The 18,920-nt window shown below is 43.9% G+C and overlaps 1 protein-coding gene across 1 annotated transcript in view; it reads right to left on the bottom strand.

Annotated features, from left to right (window-relative positions):
* The window catches only part of LOC126455320 (tachykinin-like peptides receptor 86C), a 192,663-nt gene extending 174,129 nt beyond the window's left edge, over positions 1–18,534 (bottom strand). Inside the window, exon 1 of the mRNA XM_050091165.1 lies at positions 18,343–18,534. Coding sequence (XP_049947122.1) covers positions 18,343–18,534 — 192 coding nt within the window. The remainder of the gene's footprint in view (positions 1–18,342) is intronic.
* Between the last annotated feature and the right edge of the window lie 386 nt (positions 18,535–18,920).

The raw sequence follows: 18,920 nt of genomic DNA, 5'->3' as shown, positions 1-18,920 counted from the left end.
CTACAAATGGTTACTGTTCACATAATTTATTACTATAAGCAAATATAAATCATTGTACGTTACGATGATTATTAAATATGTTCGACGTGTTTAGAGTTGATAGTAACAGGCCAAAAATTAGTGGCAGTAAATTGAAATGAATTGATTTGAATTGAATTCCGTCACATGTCAAACAGAAGATACTTACGTCCTTATGTTTTATATACCAGTTGTAACATTACGAGTCAAGACAGCTGTAACGGAACTTGAATAGCGTAAAGTTATCGTTAAAAACGCACGCCGCGCGATTTGTTACGATTTGGTCGGTCATAATAGTAGTAACATGCTTTTGAATACAATTAAAATATAACGGCGATACCTGTTTAGCGTTATTGGAAATAATATGTAATAAATTAATGAGTAAGGTAGCCGATCCTATAAGAAGAGGTAAAATTGGGCATATTAAGGTGTTTTGCTTTATGTCGACTAAGCCGATGATACGGCGTCTTTTTTTCCGTTTACTCTTAGAAGAAGAAAAAAACAAACAAGTAACGAAGTGCTAATTGTGCGTTGTGAAAAATATAGCGGCGAATTTTAAATAGCTACAGTGTATAATCAGACTAACAAATGGACATTCAGTTACGCGAAATAGTGGACAGCGAAGTGTGGTCATTAAATTGAGTACACCTACAGGGCGGTCAATTCCGGGATAAGTCTATTCGCATCTCACGAGGGACGCGGTATTGAGACCGGTTTTTTTTAAATTATATCACGGAGAGCGGGCTTCAATTTATAAAAAGGAGAAAAGCTGTATCATTATCATTGACTGTTGGTGTTAAGCAACCAAAACTGTTCATAAAAGGGATTCGGTGAATGAGTGGTGAATGCGAAATGAAACTGTGAACGAAGTTATGTTAAATAAAGCAGAAGAGAAAAGACAGTTTGGTCGTATCTGTTATTATTCCATAAACCGTAACATTTCTTCTCGTTGTACGAAGCCTTTATAGATGATCGTTATGACAATTTGCTTTGAAGGGATCTCGTTACGAGTTAAGTTTTGGGGACCTGGTCAACAGGGGATAGTTCGTAGATCTTAACTACTGCAGCTATTCTGGAATCAGGTGCTACCGTGACCGTTGTGTGTTGTCAATGGCTTAAGGTCATCATATCTCATGCTCTAAGATCGACGCGCCTTTCCTCTTGGTATAACGGTGTCTCACGATAACCACGGCAACGCCGACGGCGAAGGAAGATACGGTAGACAGTGTATAAAGCAGAAGGGTAAGCCTAAAATAAGACTAAACGATTGCGCGGAAATATCCGACGCGCCGTGTGACTGAAACCGTAATATTTAACGGGGTGAGAAATGGAAGTGAAACGCCTCTGCCAGAGAGACTTCTCAGCAAATATGAGCGGGTAATTCGCCGTGCCTTATTGGAATATCCTCTCGCTTCCTTCGTCGGCTGTTCGGCGCTAAATCTTTTGCGCCAAAGCTTCTCGCTTTGTGCGTTGCTGTAGCGAGACAGAAGCCGGCCGCAAGCCTGGTCGCGCGTGTTAATCCCCGCAGAAGCCGCCTGTGTGGTCGCGGCGGCGGCTAACCACAGTCACGTCACGCCGACTGCGCGAATGTCTCTTCACCCCCAGCCATAGTGCGACCAGCGAACCCTAGCAAATCCTGACTTACGTTTGCTCAACAGTCACTGTGTTTAAGCTGTGAGTGTTGAAAAAAAATAATAACATTACCAACGTCAGCTCAGAGCACTTTACTTCGATGAGCCAGTGGCGTCTCGCATCACACAGGAGACCTGTGTTTAACAGTGTCCGTAGAAAAGCTAGGTGCGTCACTGTTCAGACTGTTTTGCTGTGACAGTCACATCGAAGAAAGATGGAAGAAAAGAAGATCAGGGCTTAACGTCGCAAACGCGATGACGGTGACATCAGAAGCGTGTAACTCAGCAGACCCGTAACACTGTTTCAGAATCCACTTTCTACAACAAATTCCTTCCTACATTTCCGTCATGGCTCATCATCAGAATAGCAGAAAATACTTGACAGAGTGTATCGTATCAAGTGATAAGTCTGCTGGCAGTGGTGCTCGGAAGGAAGTGAGTTGTCACTTAACGCGATAGTTTGTATCCACTTTCTTGCTGGTATTTTACTGATGGGACATACCCGAAACGCAACAATGAAATTAGTACACTATGTGAAAAAAGTCGTGGATACCTCCTAAGACTATGGTCGCAGGTTCGATTCCTGCCTCGGGCATGGATGTGTGTGATGTCCTTAGGTTAGTTAGGTTTAAGTAGTCCTAAGTTCTAGGGGACTGATGACCACAGATGTTAAGTCCCATAGTGCTCAGAGCCATTGGAACCATTTGATACCTCCTAAGATAGTTTCGGGTCTCCTTTTCCTGGCGTAGTGCAGCAACTCGACATGGACTCAAAAAGACGTTGGAAGTCCTCTGGAGAAATAATGAGCCATGCTGTCTCTACAGCCCTCCATAATCGCGAAAGTGTTGCCGGTTCAGGTTTTCTGAGCATGAACTGGCCTCTCGATTATGCCCCATAAATGTACGATGGCATTCATGTCGGACTATCTGTGTACCAAAATCATTCGCTCCAACTGTCTATTACGTTTCTCATTCGCGAACAGTTGTGGCCCAGTGACATAGCGAATTGTCATCTATAAAAGTTCCATTGTTGTTTGGGAACATGAAGTCAGCTAATGGCTGCAAAAGGTCTCCAAGTAGCCGAACATAACTATTCAGTTAATGATCGGTTCGGTTGGACCCTAGGATCCAGTCCATTCCATCTAAATACAGCTCACACCATTACGGAGCCACTACCAGCTTGCATAGTGCCTTGTAGACAACTTGAGTCCATGGCTTCGTGGGGTCTGCGCCACACTCGAACCATACCATCAGCCCTCGCCATCTGAAATCAGGACTCATCTGACAAAACCTCGCTTTTACAATCCTCAAGGATCCAACTGATGTAGTCACGAGCTCAGGAGAGTCACTTTAGGCTACGTCATACAGTTAGCAAAGGCATTCGCGTCTATCGTATGTCGGCATTGTCCATTAACGTCATATTTCGCCATACTGTCCTAACGGATACATTCGTCGTACTTCCCACATTCATTTCTGCGGGAATGTCGCGCAGTGTTGCTTTTCTGTAAGCACCGACAACTCTACGCAAACGCCACTTCTCTCGGTCGTTTAGTGAAGGCTGTGGGCCACTGCGTCGTTCTTGGTGAGAGGTAATGCGTGAAGTTTTGTATTCGCGGCAGGCTCTTGACACTGTAGATTTCGGAACGTCGGATTCCTTAACGATTTCCCAAATGAAATGACCAGTGCGTCTAGGTCCAACTACCGTCGTGCAGCCACAATCACGTCGGAAACCTTTTCACATTACTCAGCTGATTATGTGTATACGTCCATATCGTTATCCCACGACTTTTGTCATCTCATTGTTTAGTAAAAGGGTACTTGATATTTAACGATCTCAAGCAATGTGAAGAGCGTGCTCAGTTAATCGTATATTGTTAGCAGGTCTCTTACTTGACCTTCCATCGCAAGCCACACATTAGAAACGTAACATAACCTGGACTGGAGCAGTAAAGCGACGGTGGCCTTGCAAAGGAACCATTTCATCACTTGACTTAAGCGATTCGGTAATATTATGCGAAACCTTAATGTGGGTAACTGGAGGGTGATTTGAACCAACGCTCTTCGTTTCTTCTTGACTACTGCACATTCCGTTTAATGAAGCACGTGGCGGCTTTAGTTCACATGTTGACATACCGTAGTATTTTATTTCATACTGATATAACTGGCGACATGACTAATGGTCCTTCGATAAAGCTTTGTATTTGCGTTTTGTTTTTACATGTGTTGGGATACATGCGCTCTGAATTATGCCGTACAGACATTATTTTGTCATCTGTAGTTCGAGAACACCGTAGATGTTTTCGTAAATATCACTTAACAAAAAACTGCAACCACCCTGCCACATATTCAGCATGCTCCAATTGAATGGTGCAGACCCTCATGCTGTAATGTATAGAGAAGGCAAATCCTCGCAGCCGTCTGACGATGGGTTCGGGCCCGAAATGTCTTACGGCGAAATAAATTATTCCTTTCAAATGTTAGGCTAGTTGCAGTTTTTTCTTAATTGATATGTCATAAGGGTTGCTGAATTGTTCATGTACATTCCATGAATCAACTACTGTATCGATTTGTTGCGTAGAATCCATTAAAGCTACTTTATAAGTGAAATAATTAAGACAGCTTCAATAAAACTAAATACGCAGCAGCACTGAGTATCTAAAATTGCGTCCGCTTCGGTAGTTGCAGGGTCAGCGTCCGTAAATATTAACGGAAGTAACGTGGGTTCGATTGTCGGCAGGGTCGGAGATTTTCTCCGCTCGGGGACTGGGCGTTGCGTCATCCTCATCATCGTTTTATCATCAACGACATGCAAGACGGCTCAAAGGCGTCACGTGAGAAGACTATCACCTGGCGGCGAGCGGCCACACGACAGTGATATCTGGTTATACGTGGCTATCACAAGGTCCTTTATGAGGTTTTTCGGGAAGGAATGGATACATTTAGTCACACAGTTCAAAACACTAATTAGACATAAATGCAAGAGTTAAAATTGCCCATTTACCGGAAGATGGAAGTTTTGGACAAACTTGAATTGTATCCATTTCAGAAAGAAGAAAAGTAGTGTTAACTCCTCCAAAGATACGGATATCATTAATTAAATGCGAAATTATTGAGCAAAGTCTCCGTTCCCGGTAGCTGTATGGTCAGCGCAACAGAATGTCAATCCTAAGGGTCCGGATTCGATTCCCGGCTGGGTCGGAGATTTTCTCCACTCAGAGACTGGGTGTTGTTTTGTCCTAATCAACATTATTTCATCCCCATCGACGCGCAAGTCGCTGAAGTGGCGTCAAATCGAAAGACTTGCACCTCAGCGAACGGTCTACCCGACGGGAGGCCCTAGTCACACGACATTTACATTTACATCGAGCAAAGTCTGGCGATATTACAGTGAACAACAAATTAAAAAAAGAAAAAAGACAAAAAATACATCGAAGTTACACACATTTCGGAGGGTCTCGTTGTACGTTCTAATTTCTTTTTGTTGGGTTTCGCTTGTGGATGAACAACAGCTGAAAAAGAATTGTACTCCGACATCACTAACGTAAGTGCAAGGTAAACCTACAGTGAGGTAACTGGGGATATGAACGGTTAAAAGAATGTGGCATAAGATTGACGTCATTACAATAAACTTCACAGAAGAACCTAGTACGTCTCATGGAGCTAAGTTAATAATTATAAGAAAATTATTTTAAATAGAAATTTCAGATAGAATACTATGTAAGAATGAGATAAATGCGTGCATCCTACATTTTTGCGAAAACAATTTAACTCGTCACTAGCAGCGATGGATGCATATTGTGCCGAGATAAGAAATGCTGTCTGATATGAAACGTAAGTGAAATCATTTATGAAACGTGTTAAGTAGTGAAGATAACAGAAATCAGTTAGCTTCAAGAGAACTGTAGTATCAGATCATCGAGGAAAGTACTAAGTAGTTGAAAGCCATTCGAAGAGTGGCGACAATTGAATTACGGGTTCCGGAGGAGTGATGGAATAAGTGCCGGGATCGATACGTTTGTAATTAAAGTCTGGGAGTCTTTTCAAAGGAGGCAAACCGCACTCCCGGCTCGTGGCGCATTACCGAAAGTTAAGAAGTAAGGAATAAGTATTCTACTAAAGAAATGCCTTGCAGATAGCACCGGTGTAATGAAACTTAACTCTTTGGTGGCGCAAAATTAACGAGATGTAATAACGGCAGAGCCAGAATAAATATAACAGTGTAACTACATACTCAAAATACCAGAATGTGTCTATTGACACGTTCTCCAAAGTCGATTGAGCAGCTATGAAACACTATAACATGCTTGAAAATTTAGGAATTTGGGTTGCATACTTATAATGCCAGTATGGATGGTTTAAGATGTATGATAACATTTTTACAACAATGTTATGAAGGCTCGACCCAAAATTGGCAGCAAGAACGAAACACATTTTGTAAGAAAGGGAGTTACGTAAGTATGCAAATGTCTTGTATCTTTACTACCGACAATTCTAACAAGCAGTTTTGATATTTCCTCTCGCCATTACTACTGATAGTGTTTTCATGGTCGGGTATCTTCCTGACTTTACAGATTTTAAATCAGACAGGAATCAAAAGACGTGTGGAAAAACATTAGCCTTCAGAGGCTCTGAAGTACACTGAAGAGCAAAAGTAACTGGTACACCTGTCTAATATCGTGTAGGGCCAGCGCGAGCTCGCAGAAGTGCAGCAACACGACGTGGCTTGGACTCGACTAGTGTGTGAAGTAGTGCTGGAGGGAACTGACCCTATCATTCATGCAGGGCTGTCCATAAATCTGTAAGAGTACAAGGGCGTGAAAACCTCTTTTGAACGGAACGTTGTAACGCATCCCAGATGTGCTCAATAATGTTCATCTCTGGGGAGTTTGGTGGCCAGCGTAAATGTTTAAACTCAGAAGAGTGTTCCTGGAGCCACTCTGTAGCAATTCTGGACGTCTGGCGTCCGCAGTGACCTGTTAGAATTGCCCAGGTCCGTCGGAATTCACAATTGATATGAATGGATATAGGCGATCAGACAGGATTCTTACGTACGAGTCACCTGTCAGAGCCGTACCTAGACGTATCAGGGGTCCCATATCACTCCAGTTGCACACGCCCCACACCATTACAGAGTCTCCACCAGCTTGAACACTCCCCTGCTGACATGCTGGTTCCATGGACTCATGAGGTGGTCTCCATACCCCTACACGTCCATCCACTCCATACTATATGAAACGGGACTCGTGCGACCAGACAACACGTTTCGAGTCATCAACAGTCCAATTTCGGTGTTGACGGGCCCAGGCGATGCGTAAAGCTTTGCGCCGTGCAGTCATCAAGGGTATACGCGTGGGACTTCGGCTCTGAAAGCTAATGTCGATGACGATTCGTTGAATGGGTCGCACGCTAACACTTGCTGATGGCCCAGCGTTGAAATCTGCAGCAATTTGCGGAATGGTTGCACTTCTGTCACGTTTAACGATTCTCTTCAGTCGTCGTTGGTCCCATGCTTGCAGGATCTTTTTTCGGCCTCAGCGATGTCGGAGATTTGATGTACTGGATTCCTGATATTCCCGAAGCACTCGTGAAACGGTCGCTAGGGGAAAATCTCGACTTCATCGCGACCTCAAAGATGCTGTGTCTCATCGCCCGTGCACCGTCTATAACACCACGTTCAAACTCACTTAAATTGTGATAACCTGCCATTGTAGCAGCAGTAACCGATCTAACAACTTCGCCTATATAAGGCGATGCCGACCGCAACATCGTATTCTGACTGGTCACGTATCTCTGTATTTGAGCCGGCCGCGGTGGTCTAGCGGTTCTAGCCGCGCAGTCCGGAACCGCGCGACTGTTACGGTCGCAGGTTCGAATCCTGCCTCGGGCATGGATGTGTGTTATGTCCTTAGGTTAGTTAGGTTTAAGTAGTTCTAAGTTCTAGAGGACTGATGACCACAGATGTTAAGTCCCATAGTGCTCAGAGCCATTTGAGCCATTCTGTATTTGAATACACTTGCCTATACCAGTTGCTTTGGTGCTTCAGTGTATTAATTCCTTAATTCCAAGAATTTGCTTTTACTTGTGATTCGTTATTACTGGTGTTTGTGTCGTAAGCCCAGATTATAAACGAAACCTTGGATTAAGAAATCTGCCCTAGGTCACCTAGCTTATTATACACACACAATGCATATCGATGCCTGTGGTTTCATCGGATGAATATTATAGAAATTACCTGTTTGTTAAAATTCCTCTGTCGATATTAAGCAAATAATGCATTACATAAGGAGTTACTTTTTAAGTAGTTTTTTTAAGATAGCGCTCATTTATTTTTCCATCTCAGTTGCACAGTTTTAATTAGATTACATGTTTAAATCACTCAGGATCATCTTCAAATCTAAGTAGTTGCGTTAGCAAAACGTCTTGTTTGCTGAGAACCACGTGTCAGAGTACTGTCACTACTCAGATCTGAAGATGAATCTGAGAGATGGAAAGATGTAATCTAACTGAAAATGTGCAGCGGTGGCGGAACAACGAGAATTATCTTAAACATCAACACAGTTACTGCTACTCACAAGACAAAAATGTCAGCCTTAGTCTTTTCGTAGCACTGTGAGCCTCATCCTCATCCGAACCCTGTCCGTCGCAAAGTGATCTAGAATTCTGTTGGCAGTCACTTGCAGCTGTCGTCTGACTTCCATTTCATATTCCATCTGCTTTATGTAGCTCTTACATGCTGTATCCATATTATGTGACCTGTTGAGAGAGTCCAACTTTATATCTTTACTCTGGGTTACGCGCTGGTATCATATTTCAAATTGTTAATGGTTACGTGATAGCTACGATGTACTCGTATTTGGTACCAGCAAGGATTAAATTTCATTTAATGCTTTTCTCTTGGCAACCAACTGTCCATAACACAGAAAAGAGTCGGTGGTCTTATACGAATTACACGGCATGACAACAGAAGTGAAGCAACCAGAACACATGTTTGTACACGTTCACACAATTGGCTGGTGTGTAAATGATTTGAGTCGCAAGTCTCTGCGACGGAAAGGTCCGCAGAGTGCACTAGTGTTCTCGTGTTTTGTGTTGTTTCCAGACCTGGTAAGGTGTACAAGGAACGTGAACAGCGTCAGATGTTGAATGATCATTCTAAAGGCACTGAGACGCCGGGCTCTCGTGTGAGACAGCGTTATCAGCACCTGACATGGTTTGAAAGTGGTCTCACTAAGAGACTCCATTTGGACGGCTCGTCGAGTAGTGCAGTATCCAGATGTGAACGGACTGCGTGTCCGGGAAGCTCCCCAGATCAGTCACCAACAGAACATATGTGAGTCCAGTTCGGATGTCAACTGCGTCCCAGTACCCGTATCCAGTATATCAAGGACCAGTTACAACACTTGGGGGTCAGCGTGACTCAGAAGAGGATATCACACCCCTACCTACCGAATTAGTGCAGGCATCAAAGTCAGATAGGGTGCAACGTCATTGTGTTAACTGGGCTCATACGCCAAGTTCGTTGTAAATTTTACTGGATTTTGTAATTGCAGATGCACTCTATCTTTGTAATTTCATTTCGCTTTCTGCTCCCTTAATGGGTGCTTCCCCTTTTTTGTCAGGTTGTTTGTATAGGTGTAGTAATAGCAATTTAATTTCAGTGTACAGTTATTCAATACATGTAAACGGCGCAGTCTTAATGTATTCATCAAGCGAAGGTTTTCATTCAGCACGCCTTAGAAACGTCCGACTGAAACCCAAGGCCACCCATGTTTTTCCTCAGGTCGGCAAAAATGTGAAAATCACATGGCGAATGATGCAGGCTGTACTGAGGATGTTGCAGTGTTTCCCACCCAAATTGCTGAAGTGTAGCCTTCGTCCGATCGGCAGTGTGAAGGCGAGCGTTATTGTGCAACAGTATGCTTTCGTTCCAAAGAAATGTTCAAATGTGTGTGAAGTCCTATGGGACCAAACTGCTGAGGTCATCGGTCCATAGTCTTTCAGACTACTGCAACTAACTTAAACTAACTTATGCTAAGAACAACATATACACCCAGTCCGTGATATGGGGCCGCAAACCGCTCGGCCACTCCACGCGGCCATCTTACAGAATTCCGGAGCTTTTTGACTAACTGCGCGTCGCTGTTTCTACAATGTGTCCTCATAGCAGTGTGCATTGCGACGAGTAAAGCGCCACTGCAGTTGAAGAACTTACCGAACTTGAGTCAAAAGCTTTGGATTTCTTTGGCGGGGGAGACGTGGGATGTTGCCACTGTTAATTATGCCGTTTTCTCTCAGTCTGTCGGAATGCTGTCGGACGGTGTCATCCCGTTGCACGATAACGGTCGCTCCCTCACTGCCTATCAAATGAAGGCTGCTACGCTTCATCTTTTTGGTTGGAAAACACTGCAACATCCTCCGTATAGCCCGGATCTTTCACCGTCGCATTTTCACTTCTTTGGCGACCTGAAAAAAGACACACGTGGACGTCGACTTCAGCTGGCCGAGGAAGCGCAAGAGTGGATGCGATTGTGGATCCGTCAGCGACAGACCGTCTCATCTCTCAGTGCGGTAAGTGTCTAACGTGTATATTGAACACTTTTGAATGGAGCCATTCCATGATCCCGTTGTGTCTCATGTTGAGTTTCATTTGACTGTTCCTCATACATCCTTTTATTTCCTTTAGAGACGACCACTGAAGTGACATCTTCAGAATGAAATGAAATGTGCGTAAGGCACATTTTGGCCGCGGTTTTCCTTCTGCGGAGTTCAGCCGCTGGTGCAAGTCTTTTTTATCTGACGCTATTTTGGCGGCTTGAGTGTCGATAATGATCAAATGGATATTAGGACAACACCCAGTCGCCAAGTGGATAAAATTTGTGACTGGCTCGCGAATCAAATCCACGTCCCCCTTAGCTCAGTGGTTAGCGTGGCTAAAAGGTGAACACGGCCAATGTAACTTACAAACCCGTAACGATAGTGAACGAGTTCAGTCATAAGTATTGAAATTTAGATTTCGCCATAAATTGATCATATTCTTTCTGCCGATATGGGTACGTGTGGAGGTGTAAAATGATGCATTTTTTTTTGTCAAGAGTTTAAAAGATAACTCTGGGGAGCCCTGACTTCCTGAGCACCTTCTGCAACTTTTAGGGCACTATATATCGAGACAGAATATCAAACGTGTTCTTTTAGAGAGCGTATTCTTTGTACCCAGCAACTCGCCACACCAGTTACAGCCACACAAAGAGAAGTTCATCTACACCAGTGGCGGAGCGTGAAAGTTATGTATGTCGTCTTAATCAATAGCAACGAATATTATGGCAATATGAAAGTCGGTAATCTCCATCAAAGACGACACGTGGATCAGTAGAACAGTTATGTCTCTGAAGCGGTAAAATTTTATAACATAACAATGCGCAATTCGTATTTGAATGTTACCTCTAAATTTCTAAATTAAGTGGAGTTAAAACGAAAATTTTTTTTACACATTTTCAGATTTTTATCTCATAAAATTTTCCGCAGTTTTCCGAATAAAATGATATATCACTTATGAACTCATATGGAAAGTATTTTATTTTATTTTATTAAATATAATCTACAACAGTTGAAAATGTTATAATTGTTATATACATTACTTCAAGATCTAATGAAATCGGTAATTTTTTGAATAGAAGGCCGTGGACTGCTGTGTTATAAATTACGTGTTTGTATTTGCAGCACCGTCAAAAACAGTATCGTATCGTTTCATAGTACAAACACGCGTTGTATGTTGAAGTGCTAACGTTTTTCTGAGGAAAAATGACGAATAGATTGGTAAATCTCTCAAAAAGTAAAGTATGACGCCAAAACGAAGAGTTTTTAGGAAACGTGGGTTTCATGGTAATATATTTTCGGATAAAGGGGAAAACTGTGTTCAACATGTGACATGTGAAGTTACAGAAAATGAAATACAAGCAGACTCGTTCAGTGTCTAGAGAAACACCCACTAGTGCTTCGAAAATTACAATAAAACGTTGTGATACACAGTTGTCTCAAAACGAAAGTGATATAAATGGTAGGTTAGGTTATATTCTGATAGATTTACACATCTTATCAAGGGCGTTAGGTGAATGTGTGTGTTGTAAAATATGTGGAGGGCCAGTTAGTTTACATGAAGACAGTGAGGTATCAAGTGGACATGCCAGTTGTAAATATACTAATCCATTTTTGAATTATGATAAGTGTAAAGATAATTATTTTGAAGAAATGTTAGGTGATTTTATGGATTGAGAGCTATTGGCAAAGGACACACTGCAGAAAAAACAATGTGTGCCGTGATGGATATGCCACGTCCACCTTGTACAATCGACAAGGATGCAGGATTTATTGGGGCTGTTGTGGAATCTGTTGCATGTGAGTCGATGAAGGGTGCTGCAAACGAAGCTGTTAAAATAAATGATGGTATGTCTAACATACCAGTAGCTTTTGATGACACTTGTCAGAATGGCGGCTACAGGTCTAAGAATTCTGTTGCTATAGTAACCAGTGTGGATACTGGAACGGTAATAGGTTTCCAGATTTTAACCAAACATTGTTATGAGTGTAAATCAGGGAATGAAGAAGGTATATCTGTGACAGAAACTATGAACGACTAAGTGGTGGTATGAAGGCCTCTGCAGCTATTTAAATTTTTAGTCGATCTGTGAACAAAAGCCGGCCACTGTGGCCGAGCGGTTCTGGACGCTTCAGACCGGAACCGCGCTACTGCAACGGTCGTAGGTTCGAATCCTGCTTCGGGCATTGATGCGTGTGATGTCCTTAGGTTAGTTAGGTTAAAGTAGTTCTAAGTCTAGGAGACTGATGACCTCACATGTTAAGTCCCATAGTGCTTAGATCCATTTGAACCGTTTTGTAAACGAAAGAGGAGTGTGTTACACTAAGTTCTTAGGTGATGGAGACTCAAAAGCATATAACAGTTTAGTAGCCGCTCAGCGTTATGGTGAGAAAAAAAGTGGTTGGTTCAAATGGCTCTGAGCACTATGGGACTCAACTGCTGAGGTCATTAGTCCCCTAGAACTTAGAACTAGTTAAACCTAACTAACCTAAGAACATCACAAACATCCATGCCCGAGGCAGGATTCGAACCTGCGACCGTAGCGGTCTTGCGGTTCCAGACTGCAGCGCCTTTAACCGCACGGCTGTTCCCCTACCACAAGGGTGGCAGTATCGAAACGTAACAACTGTGGGGCTATCTGTCGTGCAGACTGTGTGATATGGTGAATGTTCTATTTTTATTTGACTGCCCCTTATACCTCATTCCACAAGCACCATCTCACAAGGTAGCATTTCAAAAATCGTCCTCTATCCAGCATGTCCGCCATCCACACTGCTCTCTCACTGACCACGGACAACAGATTACTGCTCGTGGCAGAATGACAGTGACGTCGTCTGCTCATAGTACAACCACTGGCAACCATAGAGTTACATATCACCATTTTGCTTAGGTATCCGAAGACACATGTTACAAAAGGATCAAGCAGGTGTCGTAATGTAGAAGCCGTACAAGCTCGCTCGCTCGCAACGATTGCCATTCTACAACTGGATCGCTGCACACTGTCTACGGGCTGTCGGTCCACGGCCATCTACTGCAGGCAGCAGAGCATTCTGCCCACGCGGGCAGACTGCCCTCTGTTTGACTGAGCCCAAGATTTCAGCTCATGAGATTTCCTCTTCACGAGTGCCATAGCGCTCGGCCTTGCTCCATACTTTCCCCGCAACCACACTGTGCTGTCTGACCGCGAGCGGGGTGAAGAGGTGGGAAACTGTAAATATGATGCACTTAAATAGCAGTGCACTTTCACTGCGCATGACTTGGTTTTATATTTCACATTTCGTAAGGACACAGATGCCTACGGCCTTGCCGCAGTGGCACCGTAGGTTCTCGTCAGATCATCGAAGTCAAGCGCTGTCGGGCTGTGCTAGCATTTGGATGGGTGACCATCCAGTCTACCGAGCGCTGTTGGCAAGCACGCTGCACTCAGCCCTTGTGCGGCAAACTACTTAATCCAGAAGTAGCGTCTCCGCTCTCGTAAACTGACATACGGACGGGATAGCGGTGTGCTGACTATATCCGCATCCAGTAACGCCTGTTGGCTGAGGATTACACGGCGGCCAGTCGGTACCATGGCATTTTCGAGCGGAGTTTAGTTTCTTTAACAACACAGATGAAACCAAAATAAATTTTCAGTATTATTTAATTACTTTTGGGGTACTGAAGACATGATTTTTATCTAGTATAGTCTGTTGAGACACAGACACAGTTTCACAGATTTTTTTCACTCAGTTTGCCATGCAATCGTCACTTATTTGGTTTCATAATTCCGAAAAGTTCTTGCACACAAATAAGTCGATAGAAAGGTCGTAGCACTTTTGCAGCCTGAATATGGAGGTGTGGAAATTCCACTGAGGAAAGGCATGTAGATAACCAGGACAGATTTACTGTAAAAGAATTTGCCATTAAAAAGGAAATTACCTTGCAGGTCAATCAGGAAATACGAAGTGGTGCTTTCAATTGAAACGGATAATGGTCTCGAAAATGGTCCCGAAGAAACAAAAGTAAAACTGGTAGTGTCCTCAAAACGTTTACGAAATTATCCTTGAAATATTTTCAAGACGACAATGAATTCTTCAAACCTCAGGGTTTTCTCATTTTCTTTGACGTCAGTGAGCTTAGGAAAATGGACGACCTTATTTGTCTGTATTTGACTCCCGCAATGCGATTATCTTCTTAAATGCACAATCCTAAATACGTTGTTTCTCACCTAGCAATGTCTTACTGCGGGTAGTGTGTAGTCAAGTCCAGTTAAAATGCAAATTCAGCAATCCATTCTGGATGCTCCAAGTTTCACCCCTGAACTCCTTTTTTCCTTCATAAATTCAACAATAGCGAGTTTTAAATCGAAAAATCGTTCCAGGCTTGTCCCTTGACATAACCAAAGTACTTTGCAGTAATAAATAAAGTCTCCATACTCTTCGTTCTATTCCATCGAAACCTGTTGCAACTGACAATGGAGTAATGCGTACGACTTCAGAAATGTTACTATTCGTACCACCAATTCCTTCCCGTACTCCATTCCTGCAAATTTAGCACAAAATATTTCTGTCAATAATTGTAATCTTTTGCTATTTCAATGTAAAATGGATCTTTAAATGCTTTATGCGAGGTGTTGTCATGTCGTTTCATAGCAAATTTGTAGTAACCATCACTTATGCAACTGCTTAATGTACACAAAAAATACTGCATACCACAAAGGAATTATCCGAGTGGGACGGAAATCGATAGCTGTGATGTTCATCTACAGACATAAGAATGATTACAATTTAAGAAAGACTGGATAACTTATTGAAGGGAAAGCGCTTCGCAATTTGACCAAGTCATAACGTGTTGGTCCGCCTCTGGCCCCAATGGAAGCAGTTATTCGGCTCGGCATTTGTTGATAGCCCTGTTGGTTGAGCTCCTGAGAGACGTGGTGCCAAATTATGTAGAATTGATGCTTTAGATCGTCAGAATCCCGGCCTGGTTGGAGGACCCTGCCCATAATGTTCCAAACGTTCTCAAATACCGAGAGATCCAGTAACCTCGCCGGCCAAAGTAGGGTTTGGCAAGCATGAAGGAAATCAGAAAAAAGTCTCGCCATGTGCGGGTGGGTATTATCTTGCTGATATGTAAAGCCTGGATAGCTTGCTGTAAAGGGCAACAAAACGGGGCGTAGAAATATCATCGGCATACCGCACTGCTGTAAGTGTGGCGTGGCGTATCCAGACACGTCTTCAGACTGGTCACTCATCGAATGTAGTAGAATTGGCTTCAGTGGTGCGTCCCGCTACGAATTGAGTCCCGAAGATTAACGAAGACGTGCCTGCAGGCATCTCTAACGGATGTGGGATACCAACATGATTGTCGCTCACCATATGGACAGAGAACCAAGATTGATGGTCTGATGTGACATTCTTTTCGTAGAAAGATCCCTTTGGTTGACATCCGTGGCTCCCTTAGAGCACAACGGCACATCAGTGATATTCTACGCCCTGTTAGGTGTCCTTTCATGGCAAGCTCGTGGATTTACATTTCAACAAAACAGTGCCTGCTCGCACACAGCGAGAGTTTCCACTGCTGTCTTCGTCGTTGTCAAACCCTACCTTGGTAGCAAGATAACCGGATTTCTTCCCAATCGGGAATGCTTGGAGCATTATGGGCACAGTCCTCCAACTATCTCGAGATTTTGACGGTCTGTCCATCAACTGGACATAATTTGGCATGATATCTCTCAGATAGACATCCAACAAATACCAGTGCCAAGCCGAATAATTCCCCGCATAAGGGCCAAAGGTGTGCAAATGTTTTATTTACTTTCTTAGTTCGTGAAGTTTTTTTCTCCCACACATCCAGTTTTTCTGGAGCTACAAGTTAACTGTCTGCACATGTAAATCACAGCTATAAATTTCCGTCCTATTCGGATAACTCCTTAGTGGCGCGTCACCTTTTTTTGTCCTAGAGTGTCCTAGACGTGCATTCAAGTTCTAAGGCCTCCGATTTTTTTTCTAATTAACTGCTCACCCGAAATCGATGAAACTGGCATTACTTCTCGACGTAATCGCCCTGCAGACGTACACATTTTTACAACGCTGACGCCATGATTCCATGGCAGCGGCGAAGGCTTCTTTAGGAGTCTGTTTTGACCACTGCAAAATCGCTGAGGCAATAGCAGCACGGCTGGTGAATGTGCGGCCACGAAGAGTGTCTTTCATTGTTGTAAAAAGCCAAAAGTCACTAGGAGCCAGGTCAGGTGAGTAGGGAGCATGAGGAATCACTTCAAAGTTGTTATCACGAAGAAACTGTTGCGTAACGTTAGCTCGATGTGCAGGTGCGTTGTCTTGGTGAAACAGCACACGCGCAGCCCTTCCTGGACGTTTTTGTTACAGTGCAGGAAGCAATTTGTTCTTCAAAACATTTTCGTAGGATGCACCTGTTACCGTAGTGCCCTTTGGAACGCAATGGGAAAGGATTACGCCCTCGCTGTCCCAGAACATGGACACCATCATTTTTGCAGCACTGGCGGTACCCGAAATCTTTTTGGTGGTGGTGAATCTGTGTTTCCATTGAGCTGACTGGCGCTTTGTATCTGGATTGAAAAATGGCATCCACGTCTCATCCATTGTCACAACCGACGAAAAGAAAGTCCCATTCACGCTGTCGTTGCGCGTCAACATTGCTTGGCAACATGCCACACGGGCAGCCATGTGGTCGTCCGTCAGCATTCGTGGCACCCACCTGGATGACACTTTTCGCATTTTCAGGTCGTCATGCAGGATTGTGTGCACAGAACCCACAGAAATGCCAACTCTGGAGGCAATCTGTTCAACAGTCATTCGGCGATCCCCCAAAACAATTCTCTCCACTTTCTCGATCATGTCGTCAGACCGGCTTGTGCGAGCCCGAGGTTGTTTCGGTTTGTTGTCACACGGTATTCTGCCTTCATTAAACTGTCGCACCCACGAACACACTTACGACACATCCATAACTCCATCACCACATGTCTCCTTCAACTGTCGATGAATTTCAATTGGTTTCACAACACGCAAATTCAGAAAACGAATGATTGCACGCTGTTCAAGTAAGGAAAACGTCGCCATTTTAAGTATTTAAAACAGTTCTCATTCTCGCCGCTGGCGGTAAAATTCCATCTGTCGTACGGTGCTGCCATCTCTGGGACGTATTGACAATGAACGTGGCCTCATTTTAAAATAATGCGCATGTTTCTATCTCTTTCCAGTCCAGAGAAAAAAAATCGGAGGCCTTAGAACTTGAATGCACCTCGCACATTGGGCATTAACCCGCCAGGATAGCCGAGAGCGCCGGCCCCAGATCGAATCCGCCCGGCTGATTAACGACAAGGATGTGGTTTTTAGGCGGTCTTCCGCATCCCACTAGGTGAATACTGGGCTGGTCCCCACGTCCCGCCTCAGTTCCACGACTCGCAGATATTTGAAACACATTCACATTATTTCACGATTTACACTAGACGATGCAGATAGCTGGGGTACACTAATTCCGTCCTGGGGGGGGGGGGGGGGTACAGGGTGGCGGCAGGAAGGTCACCCAGCCACCCCTTAAATTAACAATTAACATGCCAAATCCAGTTAAGCATGGCCGACCCTGCGTAACTGCGGGACAAGGAGCAAGCGATAGAATGGTGTATATTGAGCATCCTCATCCTTCTTCCAATGCTTTTTATAGGCTTATGACGATAGATTGCTTGCTGCCTCTTTCTGTGCAAATAGCTACTGGACCTATGAACATCCTGCACGAGACGAACAAACAGCGAAGGGTAGTCAGTTCTGACATCACGATTGAGCGGAACTGAAGAGAGTTGTGTCGAGCGAGAAACGCCACTCCGCGATACCAAACGAATTGTCACGCTATACCTAGTAGTTCCAGGAAGAAACGAGCAAAGCCGAGAGATGGAGAGCCTTGGTCCACAGGCAGCTCGTACATCCGGGCCAGGTGAAAATTGGCACGCCTTGGCTGGCACTCCTTTAGACAGAAACGGTGAGATCAATCTTTCACTGTGAAATGGTGATGTCTTTCAGTCTGTTGCATTGGCCTTACAGCCTGCGATCAGCCTGTGCCTGCCTTCGCACGCGGGTCCACTCACCTTGCGCTTGGAGCGGATGGAGTCCGCCTGCCGCTGCGTCATCTCACCGATGGATCGGCTGCCCCACAGCTCGCGGCCCATCGCGCTGTAGCAGCCCACCATGGCGCCCACCGGCAGTACGTAAGTCACCAGCAGCAGCACCAGGTTGTACCTGCAACACGGCGGTCCCTCACTGACTGGGACTGTTGACATTTTTAAAAGTGCTGGGAAACCGATACATCAATATTTCAAAAGCATCGTTATTGGGACTTTATATATCGATAGATAGTATCGGTATATAGAAGGGAAATACATCGACCTAAAGGCCTATAAAAAATCGGCTGCACGTTGTAAATATACTCCTGGCTTTAGAGTGGGGCATTTACGTATTGATTTATTATTAGATATTCGGTACATCAACAAGTCAACAGCCTGCCTATCCTCCTTAGAGCACGAATTGAAAGAAAAACACTTAATTTGAAAATTTATAATTTAATAATGGGGCTTTGTGCAGACGGAAAGCTTGCAAGAGAATAATTTTTGGGTCGACTGTTCTGTCCTTAATTAACAACGGTAGTAGTAGTAGTAGTAGTAGTAGC

Source organism: Schistocerca serialis, chromosome 1, assembly GCF_023864345.2.
Source record: "Schistocerca serialis cubense isolate TAMUIC-IGC-003099 chromosome 1, iqSchSeri2.2, whole genome shotgun sequence".
NCBI lineage: Eukaryota > Metazoa > Arthropoda > Insecta > Orthoptera > Acrididae > Schistocerca > Schistocerca serialis.
Note: the sequence above shows the minus strand (reverse complement) of the source record. Positions and strands in the feature narration are given on the sequence as shown.